At 39.4% G+C, this 13,190-nt stretch overlaps 1 protein-coding gene across 4 annotated transcripts in view; it reads right to left on the bottom strand.

The window, feature by feature from the left end:
- adamtsl3 (ADAMTS-like 3) overlaps nucleotides 1–13,190 on the bottom strand; it is a 95,182-nt gene that overhangs the window by 28,773 nt on the left and 53,219 nt on the right. The window contains exon 1 of one of the 4 annotated variants that reach the window (XM_079371365.1): nucleotides 2,305–2,452. The exons of the other annotated variants lie outside the window; for them this stretch is intronic. Coding sequence (XP_079227491.1) covers nucleotides 2,305–2,358 — 54 coding nt within the window. The 5' untranslated portion in view covers nucleotides 2,359–2,452. Of the gene's footprint in view, nucleotides 1–2,304; nucleotides 2,453–13,190 lie in introns of those variants that run through there. 4 annotated transcript variants of the gene reach the window in all.

Below are 13,190 nucleotides of genomic sequence, written 5' to 3'. Positions count from 1 at the left end.
TCTCTTTGCCTTTCAAGGTCTTATATGTGCTCTGATTAGATTAGAGCTCAATTTCAGTTATGTTTCTTTATATTGGCTTTTAATTTAGAATGGACTGAATGAAGTAAATGAGCTGTGTTTTTGGAATAGCAGGCTCAGATGAAGAAGGAAAATAAATGACTTTTATTACCAAGAACAAGGAGAGAGTATAGCTCGGGGGGGGGGGGGGGTGAATCTGCTCCAAGGCTGCTTAGAACAAGGAGTCTGTAGAAAAAATGGGTTCTGTACATGCTGAATGGACGAAGACCTTGCTAATTAAAAGACGTTGATAAATCATTTGCCTCCTATGGTGCAAGAATTTGGAGGTGCAAAAGCATTCATGAAAATAGTCCACCATTCACCAGATATAAAGACCATGAAATTGAATCGATTGCTATAAAAAGTATCCTTTTCCACAATTACCTTAGGCTTCTTTAAGTTTTTATCCACAAAAGAATACTTGAACATTGCAGAACTGGAGCTTTTGTGCCCTTCAGACAGCCTCCCACCACGAGAGCTTTCAACCACTGCTGGCAGGTTTTGCGCCTGCACATCCTGCAGAGTTTTTGACCAGGACTTAAAATGCAAAATCTTGCAGATTAGGAATGAAATGTGAGGCACAACAAGCCTACTCAACACAAACATACTGAATATGGGAGAGAACTTTATGTGTAACACCTGCTCATATAAAAAAAATAATAATTACCCATGCTGAGTGGACACACAGATTACAGTGAATGTTCAGTCTAGAATTTCAAACACACCAAAAAATAAATAAATAAAATTCAGGACATGCCAAGTTTTTTCTGACCCATATTGCTCTTTTCCTAACAGCACAGCATTGTGCTTCGCCTACAAAGATGAATGGATCTTTTAGATAGATGACATTAATACAGCCTCGATTATTTTCTTTGGGCCATGGAGGCAAAAACACCCATGCTGTACACTTTGTAGCACATTATTAGAAGTGCACGGGGACTTAAATAAATGGCTGTCAGCTCTGATGACGCCTGAGGAACAGCAAGACCTAAACATGCAGCCAACAGAGCATGCAGCCAAACATATCGGCAACAGCGCTACTTTCTGCACGCGCCAACTATTCAAATGTTTGGATCCACCATAAATAAACACAGGCAGTGCTTCGGGCACCACCTTATTTCTCATTTGAAAAGCAATCAGTGAATTTCTCAGTTACTGCTGGGAGCTGCGTGGTGCAAAGCCAAAAGAACCAGAGGCATAACAAGGAGGATGAGGCAAAAGGATGGGGGGGGGATGGATGAGGGATGAAGATGAGGAGGACGTTTGGCTGATTGTGCGGCTATTGTTCTCAATGAAGGCAAAGGGACTCAAAGCTCAGCTGGTCAGACGCCTGTCCTGCTGGGATTTGAATCCAATAAACACAAGGCTTGGGTTTCCACTTGGAGCATCCTAATCCATCGCAACACCTCTGATTCCACTCAGGGGTTTTAGCTGCACTTAAAGAGACAGCATTTACAGGAAGTACATCCTACATAATTCTTCTCTTGCTATTCTTGAACGATGAGAAAAAGCGCTAACGTGTCAAAAATAGGCCCAAAATCCAATGTTTTCACATCAAGTGCAAAAGAGGAAATGAGCACATAACAAAAGGGCAGATATCTGTAGCTTATACGTTATCCTGAAAGACAGATTCTATTTGAGTCACCTGTCAGCAGCTGAGACTAAAGACATTTTCCTTAAAGATGGAAAACTCCTTGAAAAAGGAAAGAAACCCGACTCTGGTGGCTTTCTTTTTTTTTTTTTTCACTGCCTTGTGTCAATACACACACGATGGCCTTTTCAGGCGGCAAGACATCTGCTGAATCCCTTTACGTGCACTTAAACGTTGCATGGGATTGTAGTCACCGTCAATCTGCAAGCGAAGCAGCCACAGTAATGCAAGAAGGGGTCCTAACCTTTCACCTGCACGTGAGGTTCCCAAAGTCTACTTTGAAGACCCTGATCAAAAACACAGAGGAGGCCAGAGTAAACCAAACGAGGCCGGTCACACTAACCACCTCGTTAAAGCGGGTTTTGACCGATCCGAAGCTTTTCTTCTGCAAAGGTCACGGCATCGTCGAATGCAACCTGTTCATGCATACACACCTCCGAAAGAGTTAAGCAAGTTCTGATCACATGTTTTGGTCTAAGAAATAAACATACACATACATATGTCATGAAAATTAAATCAAGCATGGAAGACAAAAGTATCACCAAATGAACCGTGTTGTACAACATGGAAACTAAATGAAGTAAAAATGACCATACCAGGATAAGAAGAGCTGTCACCAGTAGCTTGCATGACAGAAAATCTTGCTCCATTCCTTTTCCAGATCTGACTGTGTGTGTGTGTGTGTGTGTGTGTACGTGTGTGAGCCTAATGTGCGATGTCCGTCTCTCTATGTGTCCTGTCTGGCTGCCGTCTCCTCTCTGACTCGCTCCTGTTCTTCCTCAGGAGTAACTTGGGGAAAGGGAAAGGGAGGGAGGTAGAGGAGGAGGAGGACCAGAAGAGTGTGTGTGTGTGTGTGGGGGAGTAATTTGGGGGGGGGGGGGTGTCCGAGCCCCATGAGTCTTCAGGTCTGGCGCACTAGCCAATCAATAAATGGGCCTCAGTCAAGCGTGCTAGTTCAAACAAGGAGCTGGGCCAGCTGCAGCTTCACAGCTTCACACGTGTGTGTGTGTGTGTGTGTGTGTGTGTGTGTGTGTAGGTGTGTGTCTGTGTGTGTGTGTGTGTAGGTGTGTGTGTGTGTGTGTGTGTACGAGAAAGAGACAGTCAAAAGATTTGGAATAATGGCAGACTGACAACAATTGTTAACCAATTTTCTCTCCCTTTTGATTCTTTCCATTTCTTTGCCTGATTTCTCAAATTTCAGTCTCTTTTTTTCCTCCCAGCTCGCCTTTCTCTCGTTTCATTTCCCTCATTCCTCGCTTTCTCAATTCTTTTTTAGCTCCGCAGCTTTGTTCTGTGTCACTGCCAGCGCTCTGTTTGTGGATATGTCAAAAAATCTCAGCCAAACAGAGAAATACAATCTGCAAGCTTGTTTACTGCATCTTCACCACCCTCTGATGTGGGTTTGACAATGTAGTTTTATGAGGATCTTTAGGAAAAACTTTGATTGTCCATGCATACACAGAGAGACAAATATACAGCTTAACAAGATCGAGAAACATAAAAACGTCACATGAGCTTTTTGAAGAGAAGATGAAAAATTGCCGAACAGTTACAACTTCTTTGTTACACTGGAAAAGCCCTGAAATCAAATGTAGTACGTTTCTATCTAAACAGGGAAGATGGTAATTCAAATACACACGATGCTGCATTATTGTTATTATGCCTTTCTTTTAAAAACAGACCATACTAATAGATCAACAAAATAACCCATCAAATCAATCTCATCATATTCAGGGTAATTCTTATACAGCTTGTACAGTTAGAGATTTGTTGGAGATTTGGCTCAAAGGCCGCATATTCAATATTTGTGCTTAAAAATATCTCATTTCCAGCTCATAATGTGTTTTGCTTTTCAAAGGGTTAAAGGCGAGAGCTCCATGTTAATTAGATGACACAGTCTGGTCATAGAAGGTATCAGGATGGACTTCTCAGCCATGGGGACTTTACTCATTTATGAGCTAAAGGTTGACTTCAACAGAGCCTTTCATAACATCTGGCAGCTTAAGCCGGTGAACATTTGCAGTGTGGAGGCTGGGGAACATGCCAGGTGTCCCCTGGAGGGACAATTCCTCTGGTTCTGAAGAAAAACAAGCAGCAAGATGGACGGCTCCTGGCACAGAGGGAATATACTGTAGACTGAGTAACTTTCCAGTTTTAGCTTTTTGCAATTTCAGAAAAAAAGAAAAAAAAAAGGAAAGAGAGCAGATAGAGTTGGTGCCAACCCGTTGGTTCCCCCTTGATGTGACTTACAGGGTAGCAGGCTATCATTCAGGCATTTCAAACGCTGACGTTCCAAAGACAATAAAAAGCCTGTGCCCTTCAAATCAAGACTTTGAATCCGTCTCCCAATCAAACACCAAATCAAAAACCACATAATTGCTATCAATTAAGGCTGCGAGGAATGTGCTGCACTCCAGAGCAAATAGCCAGCAACCCTAATCACAACATCGCAGCGGATGTCTCCACACTTAACCGGCACACACAAACACACACTTTTATTACTTTAGGTATACACAGCAAACCTGTTTTAAAGTCTAAACTAGCTACTGAGTATGGGACCTGGCATGTTTGCCCTGGTAGAGCGGTGTACATTTGTCATATTGTAAAAAATCTGAAACACACATCCACATGCAAACTTAAATATCCACTTAACACCAGTGTATTTTGTGGTGCAGCAGGGAAAGATTCGGACGTGCACGTTTTCATGTACAGATAGAAATGATACCCCCTTGCACCCTTAATCCAAAACCTTGTGACATTTGGTTTCAGACAAAATCCTTCTCATATTTTCAAATGTACGACTACAGAAAATAAACTGTGGCATCGATGATGTGCCCAGAGTCGAAAACCAAACACCAGAGGAGGAAATTAATGTGTTTGACTGACACTCACTTGGAGCCAACTCTAAACCACAACATTGCTGGAGCTGTCTGCTGAATGTTTGAACAATAATCCATGAATAAATTGAAGTCAGAAAAAAAAAACAGTATATAGTGCATTGTTGTTTCACTCAGGGGCAGGCTGGAGTATCAGGTTGCATGAGGAAAGCACGCAAGATTAGGGTATCTGATTGTCCACAGCTATCATATTTTGAAGATTTGACCATTTTAATCCGTTATGATAACGCCATACTCCCTTTAGTCATTACTAATACTGCATAAGATGGAGAAGTCAGTCAAAAAAGGTGTAAGAAAAAAAGAGGAGCACAAAGACGCGACAGTTTAACTTAACCACTTGTGTGATGTCGAGCTTCATTGAGCCAGATTTCAAGAAAAAACATTTTAAAACTCCTTAGCTATCAAAGTTACAAAAATCAAAAATAACAAAAAGGTACTGCTTTATTTAGAAGCATTAAATTTAATAACAATACAGGTACCCTACATTTATACGACTTTCAAACTTCAACAGCAAAATGACATCCTCACAGCATGCGAGTTTTTAACCCTTTAAATGTGTAAAACTGCCATTTAAATTGTATACAGCGAATAACACTAAAGAAAGGGGGCTCCAACCTGCAAGAAAAAGGGAGCTGAAGTAGTGCTAGTGCTAGCTAGCTTGCATGCCAACTTATTCTGTAAGCAACATGCTTGAATTTCCCTCGGGATCAATAAAGTATCTATCTATCTATCTATCTATCTATCTATCTATCTATCTATCTACACTGCTCGATAATGCTGATAAAGGTTTTTTGATTATAAAGTAACAATGCTATTCAAAGTCAATTTCATCTTTATTCCCTTTTAAATGAGTCTTACTTGGAAGGTAGAAAGAACCGCATATAGCTTATCCTTTTACCAACCAAAACCTAAATACTTTTTTAAAACATTCCCAGGATTTACTGTTTACATAGCTTAACTGTACACAGGAGGAAAAGTCACTGTCAAAAATGTTACAAACAACAATGCATTGAACATTTTCATGGAAGATATCTTGGGTCAAAAAGGAAACTAATAACAGATTTTATCCTTCATGTAAAGTTGTACCATAGCATTAAACTATTGGCCTAACATCGGCTGTTTTTCCAACCTTTTCAGATTTTCCTAATACTATATTCCCATGGAAAATTGTCCAAATATCTGTGGTATGTCTCTGCATCCAGTGGTCCACTCTATATTGAAGTACAAGTCAATAAACCAAGTTGTTGATCCATGTTTGGAAAGTTTGCATGATGCCTTTACACTGATGTAATGACGGAAAACCATGTAATAAATAAATATTGGAAATTGAAGCTAAACATATCCACAATGGGTCCATCATGACTCACCCGAAAAGCTCTTTCATGCAAAATAACATACAAATGTCAACCAGAAATGTCTTTTAGGTCTTATAAAGAGGTTCCCAAGTACACTTTCCAAGCAGCACACAACTTAAACTGATCCTTTCTACTCCTCTGAAGATTAATAAATGGTCAAATTAAAAAGATTTTCATATTACGGGGTGATGACCTGAGTTAACAGGCCCAGAGCCCGCAGAAAGAGAGACAAATGAAACTGAAATTACCAGGGAATGACTTTATGCTACACCATAAGCCCAGACCCTTGGTTCCCATGAGGCGACTCAAATGGTTCAGGCGGGATAAATGGTAGCCTCCAACCTTCCTCACAAACGATGCATGAGACCCAGGCATGATTTATACCAAAGCCATTGTTTTAAAAAGCTTTCTGGGCCTCAGTATAAAATGTTTTACCAGGGCAGGGATTTTTTATGACCTGCAGCTGAAAGTCAACCACACAACCACACTTCCTTGTCCCACAAAAACCAGAGGATTAAAGTGAAGATGTAATTTCTTGACAATCAGCTAGATTAAATTTAAGCCAGATGGAAGGTGGAAAGAAAATAGACATCTCAAAAATAACAAGTATTACAGATAAAGAAAAAAAATGTTTCATTACCTATTCGTTGTTGTCTATTAAGAGTAGTATAATATTTTTCTACCTCTTCAAATTATTTAAAGCTGCTGTGTGCAACTTCTGTTCAGTGGAAATTTTCGTACCCTCTGTCGAACAAATGAATTCTGTTTCATAGCCAGCTGAAAAACCCCCCAAATCACCTTAAATGTTTAATACAAGGGGAGGGTGATATGAAAGGTTGGTTTTACAAGTGATACAGGCAATATGTGGTTTCGGTATTTGCTGGTAATCTGAAGATGACAGATTTACAGAGCCATAAAGACACAGAGGATACACTTCTGTTGATAGTGTATATGGTTGAGGCCAGAGGAACAACAATCCTGCATGTACGGCCATTTTCAGGAAAAATAATGTGTACAAGTTAAAAGTCCAACGCCAACTTGGCGTTTAACATAACCATGGCTGCTGGCTTGCAGTCCAGCAGACTTTCTGACTGCAACTCCCTACAGCTCTGCAGAGGAATACATTTTTTTTCTGCATGGATTTTGGTTCCTGAGCTTTTACAGCAGAAAAGAAAACAAAACGATTTGTTTCTCAAAAGACCAGCTGCACCTTAAGGTCCTGTAGGCTTGTATTGGCCTGAAATATCATGTAAGCTTGTCTTGGAAGGCTGTTCAGAGGTGGTTTCAACATTTAAAATGATGAATAATTACAACTGTTTTGTTGTGTTATATTATGAGCACAACAGCATGGCAACAGTCCGGTTGAATCAATTCAATTAATGTATAAAGATATTATTTAAATTAGGTGGTTTGTCTTTGTATCCGCTTACTTTAAGTTTTAGAATATTCAGCCTTAATTCTGGCTGTGTTTCAGCATTTACAAAATGTTACTGGCAGAATGCTAACATGATCATATTAGAATGCCCCCCTTCCCCATGTTCATCATCATATATTAGATTGTTAGCATGCAACATTTGGAAATCACAATATATACTGTACAGTAAAATGCAGTTGAGGCTGATGGGGATCCAATTTTCACACAATGACATTGCTTCATGAAAAGTTAGTGGACCATCACAGCTTTTACAATTTAACCTTAGAGCGTCATTGTCATTTATTAAATTAATTGTTGAGATAAATTCAGCCAGGGATTCAAAAGACTCATCCTCCAGGGATGTTGAATGTAATTTACAAAATGTCATTGCAGTCAATCAAATGCCAATCCAATCCAGTGGATTTATTAGTCTGTACCAAATAGGGGAACATTAGACAAAATAAAAAACATTGCCATTCATAGGCCTGCTTCGTAATCTGCCTATTCTACAAGCCAACCAACATTTACCCAGGCTAAAATATTTTATAAGAATGTAGTGTACTCTTTATAGTGACATTTTGAATAAGTGGGTAACCACAAGCTAATCCCACCTGAGCAAGGCTCTCAAACTCCACATGTAGTCCACAGCAGAGAGGGGGGATTTGGTCATAATTAAGAATCAGCATTGACATTTACTGTTTCCTGAGGCTGTTCTGTGCACTGTGCCTTTCCCATTTGCACATTCTGAGGAGCTCATATGTTTCTGGTGCTTTCTGGAGGTTGCACATGACTTACTCTATCAAGGTCCCTCTGTACACCCCAAAATGACTCCCTACTTGACCCAACCACTGCCACATTTTAAAGAGGGAATGACAAGAGGGGATGGGCATAAATTAGCAGTGTAAAGCTGCTAGAGTCTGCAAAACTGGCCCGCCAAGGTGGAATTGGAGGAAATAAGGGAGCATGGGACCCGCTTCAAGATCTGAACAGACAGTAAGTACCAAGGCTTATTTATGGACTCACAGTCATAACTGATCCCCTGTGCTTCAAAATAGAGACTGTGTTGCCACATCATCTGGAAATTATAGCCCTCTACATCAGTTTATACACATCTTCTGGTATGGTACTTTATTTTTTACAAGGTCAAACAAAAATCAATAAAACCTGCTGACTTTATATCTGCTATTATCAATAGTTTTACATCATCACTTGGGCACATACACTTGTGACTTGTGGGTCATAGGGATGGCTACACAAGGCAAACGACTATAGATCGAATAGATCACAGAAATCAGGTTTTTTTCCTCCAAGCGAACCATTTTTAAACTTTCTTCGCTAATTGTGTTGTCTTGTCTTTTAACCCCCCAATCTATTTTTTTTTTTTTTTACACTGTCACTTTTCCAAGTCATGTCAATCGGCAACAGAGTCTGTTAAAAAGCTCAATTGTAATCATAGAATTTTCTAGAAGTGGTTCTGTGATGTTGGATGTCAACAGGACTGAAATAAATAAAAATACAGATCTCAGTGTTCTGACATCATAAAACAAGACATTTTCTTACTAAATGGAGCATTTTGTAAATTCTTTACAATGTTTTTTTTTTATTGAAATATTGTATTCCCTTTCTTACTATTGCAAAATATAGCAAAGTTGATTTATTACACATGTATTGTAACATGTTATTTTCCCAAATCTTTCCAAATACACAGCCCTGCTCAACACAGTCATAATTAATGTAATGATATTTTCCCATATTAACTTATCATTATTTAGTCCATTATATGAAGACTGTACATTTTTTGCATCACTGCTGTATGACAACATGTCTGAACATCCTCTTACTCCTCGACCTGTGAGGCTAAACAGAGGGCGTCACTGTTCCATCTGGAGCTGTTCACTTTGAAATGCATCCTGGACATATCATCACTTTCCCCACTTTAAACTGCTTCCTGTCTGAGTGACTAATTTGCTTTCGTTTCCTGATGTATTTTCATTACCGTAACGTCACGTGTACTGTTGATCTGTTTTTTTGTTTGTTTTTTTTTTAATGGAAGAGAGCCTATTTTTCCTGTTAACAAAAAGACACCAATATTCTGTTCTTTCTTTTTTTAAATTTTTTTTTTTAGACTTTTTCAGAATACAAGTGCAACAGATTTCCGGACCAGTAACTCTGTTGATTTAAACAGGATTATCACAGCTTTTTAAGGTTTATTTTTGGGTACAGCTGCTCATGGCTGAGCGCATGTTACAGAAACGGACCCAGCGGGGTCGAGTGCAGAGAAAAACTGTGGCACTGACAGGCCGTGGTGCATGCAGACTGTATGGAAATGGGGGGTATGGGTTGTTGAGTGCTTGCACTATGACAACAATCAAAGTTTGAATTGTGTCTAAATAAATCCTCTTAAACAATTTAAATCAGCTCTCCTGCAAGTCCAGTTGATATATATTGTAAAGTGGTATGATGTTTAAAAAGGAACCCTGAACCCTGAACAGTACTGTATGTTCAAGAGGCTCTCTGGGAGAGAGTACTTAGGATAATCTACAGTGTGAAACCAAAGATTGTTTGGCTGTGAATGTCTCCATTAGCATTGCAGAACTGTAAATATGACATCTACGGTCCTTTTTGTATCCTGGGGAAAACAGCAAAGGGGAATACCTTGGATCAAATGGAAAAATGTAGATAAATACATAAAAACATGGAGAATGTTGTAATTACTACTTGAAGCAAAGAGCTCATTTGAGTTTACATCACAATGCCAAGAGATACAGAGCCAACATCCTGACTAATTACTGCATTCATGACATGAAAGCTAAGTGAAAAGAAGTTCAAAGCGGTGGAACAGGTATCTGAACTGTGGACAAGAAACAGGCTCTCTTGTTAACCTCGTTCATAATTGCAAAACGAGACACAACAGTTCAAAAGCAATTTGTCAAGCGGAGACACCAAGCAGTGCCTCCAGATAAAAAGGCACCTGGTTTGTCTCAGCTGCTTCGAACTTACAGTGTGCGAGTGTTGAGTATTTACACTTGAAGCCTTCCTTGCCGCAAAGAGACGTGTCTGATCTCCTGTATATGCTACACACAGCTTAGGTTTCGGTTTTTAACCCACAAAATGACTCACATCAGTAACATGTGTTTTTCATTGCGGAAAATGTATTGTGTGTTGTCGTTGGCTCAGAGATGATGGCAGAAAGTGATAGTAATATGATAAAGGTGGTCAAAGGAGGCTTTAACCCTTGGAACGTCCTCTGAAATCTGACATCCTTCACATGGTTAAATAATGATGTAATAACACGCAGAGCAAAGGAGTGTGGGGGCTTCCTTGTTATGACCTGTGCATGACCCACAAATATGGAAGTGATTAAACAAAAAAATGGATGACACCTCCAGCACATTGTTCCTATTCCCTTTGAGGATCGCCGAAATTCCCTGATTCTTTCATTCGCGTGCCACGAGTTTTCAGCTCAACTTTTCTCAGAGCAATTCTTCATTTCCTGGTCAAGGCTCGTCTCAAAACTTTTATTATTAGTTTAAATTCGGAGAAAACTGGCCTGGACTTTAATCTTTTTTGCTCCTTTTTGTTGATATTCCTCATCCTTGCTTGCATTGGAAAAGGTTTTAACTAAAAACCGGAGGGGTTAAAGCCGCCGTGACGTAACTGAATGGTTGGTTACCTCGAGTTCAGCCATGATGCCATTATGAGTTTGTTTTTTGTGAACATATTTGGATGATAGGGTTGGAAGGAATGGATTCGGCCCTTCATGGTTGCCATTGTAGCCACATCCTAAAGCCCACAATGCTGCTAAAATTATACTAGAAATGGAACCACAATATCCCATTAGAACCTCATGCTGTATTGAAGCAGACTAATTTGGAAATGACTAACTGATGCTCAGCAATGGCTTTAAGAATGTAGCGTTGTGTTTTTTCACTTATTCATGATGTGTTTTCTGTGGATCATGCCCATGTGCAATGTTTATTGTTTTTGGTTTGTATTTGATTGTTACAGCTGTGGAGGCAGCTACATGTGATCAGCATTTAAACGCAAGACAAATTACCTGAGGGGATTATTACGTGTATCGTGGTGTACTGTGTATATAAATCAACTGAGAGCAAGAGTTATTTTATGTTTTTCTACAAAATCAAATGTTTTTGTATTCTGTTGTTTCTTCCTTATATGTAGATGTACACAATGAAAACGTATTGCAACCACTGGAGTAGCCCCCTGCTGGCTGGTGACGAGGATGCAGGTTGGAGTGAATACACACATTTGCTTCACCTCAAAATTTGTGATAATGCTGTAGATGAAAGTTGTAGAAATCCTTAAATGAGTGCAGAAAAATTACAAATACACACAATGTAACTTAGAATAATGTTAGTGAATGCCTACGTACAGATTCAAAGCCACATTGTGTCACAGGCGCAAATTATTCCTGCCCCTTATTTGATTCCAAGTCAGACACATGACATAGCTTCTTATGCAATTCACCTCTCAGTCCATAAGTTACCAACCATGGTGCTGGAAGTGTTGACAGCTCTTTCAAGGAGCCACACTTCAACACATTGACTGGTCTTTGTCCTGCAGCACCCACAGTTTGAGAGAGGAAATGATCCATCGGCCTGCTGCAGTGCAACTCTGCAATCAAGCATTCCTCACACATATGCTTCAGTAATCAGCTGACAGACACATGGAAGACACGACGGGGAAAAAAAGGACAGGAAAAATATGACAGGTATCCATTAGGATGTGTTAAGTTAGATTAATGTTTATCTTCAATTCAGTCTTCTGACTTTAGCACTCTTTGTTAACCCAGACTGAACAGGATGGACAAGACAGTGAAGCTCATAGGTACAGACAGACGTCTTGAGTGTGAGTGGAAAAGACAATGAAAGCATTGTGACTCATGTGCTCTTCTATTTGATCAATGCATCCAGTAAAGCCTTGTTTTCTTTTCAGACTGTCAATACATAAAGTCTTCCATTCAATTTTCGTCCCTCTCTTTAGAAAAGTTACCAAACAGCATTTCCACTCGACTCATCTAAAATCATCGAGCAGAGCACAAATGAATATGGAAAAGAGCACTCACACACCCTGCCGTCCTGCACTTCTTTTCCAAAACCACTTGCATATCAAATACACAACACTCACTCATAGGTCAACAAGGGAATATATCCCACGGGACACATAATAGTTTTTTGACCAAAGCCTCAAGATAAACATGACTCAAGAAATACCAACCTTTCCCTCCAAATGTTGCCTTATGACAGGGAAGATTAACTTTAAGGGTACTCTTTGCAATGGCAATGTAAGGTTTCAAGAACCTAGAACCACAAGAAAATTGCTGGTAAAATATCTGGCATCACTGCTCTGTGAGCTGAGGCGAAAAAAAAGAGAGTCATCCTCACTAACTTACAAAGACAACCAAATGAATGATGAAGGATGTTCTGAGAGGAATCCATCTTGTTTAGAGACATGAGCTCTCTTTCTTTCTTTGCTTAGTAGTTGAGTGGTGACATTTTTAGATGCTTTGTGATATTTTCATTTCAATTTGATTCCATGGTGTTAAATCAGTTATACAGTGACAATAAAAATAATCAACATCTATAAGACAAATTCCCATTACACTTTTATCTTTGAACATTGACGAACACCAGGGGATGGACCGTATCCTATTTGTTTGTTCCTTCTTCACTTTTTCATCAGATTAGCCAAGTTTAATGTGTTGATATTGCTGTAATGGTAATTGTTGTCTAGTAAGTCCTGCATGTCCTCCTAAGTTTTTTTGTTTCTGTTTAGATTAGCTATTAGCATGCTAA

The sequence above is a fragment of the Symphodus melops genome, assembly GCF_947650265.1.
Source record: "Symphodus melops genome assembly, chromosome: 20".
Classification (NCBI taxonomy): Eukaryota; Metazoa; Chordata; class Actinopteri; order Labriformes; family Labridae; genus Symphodus; species Symphodus melops.
Note: the sequence above shows the minus strand (reverse complement) of the source record. Positions and strands in the feature narration are given on the sequence as shown.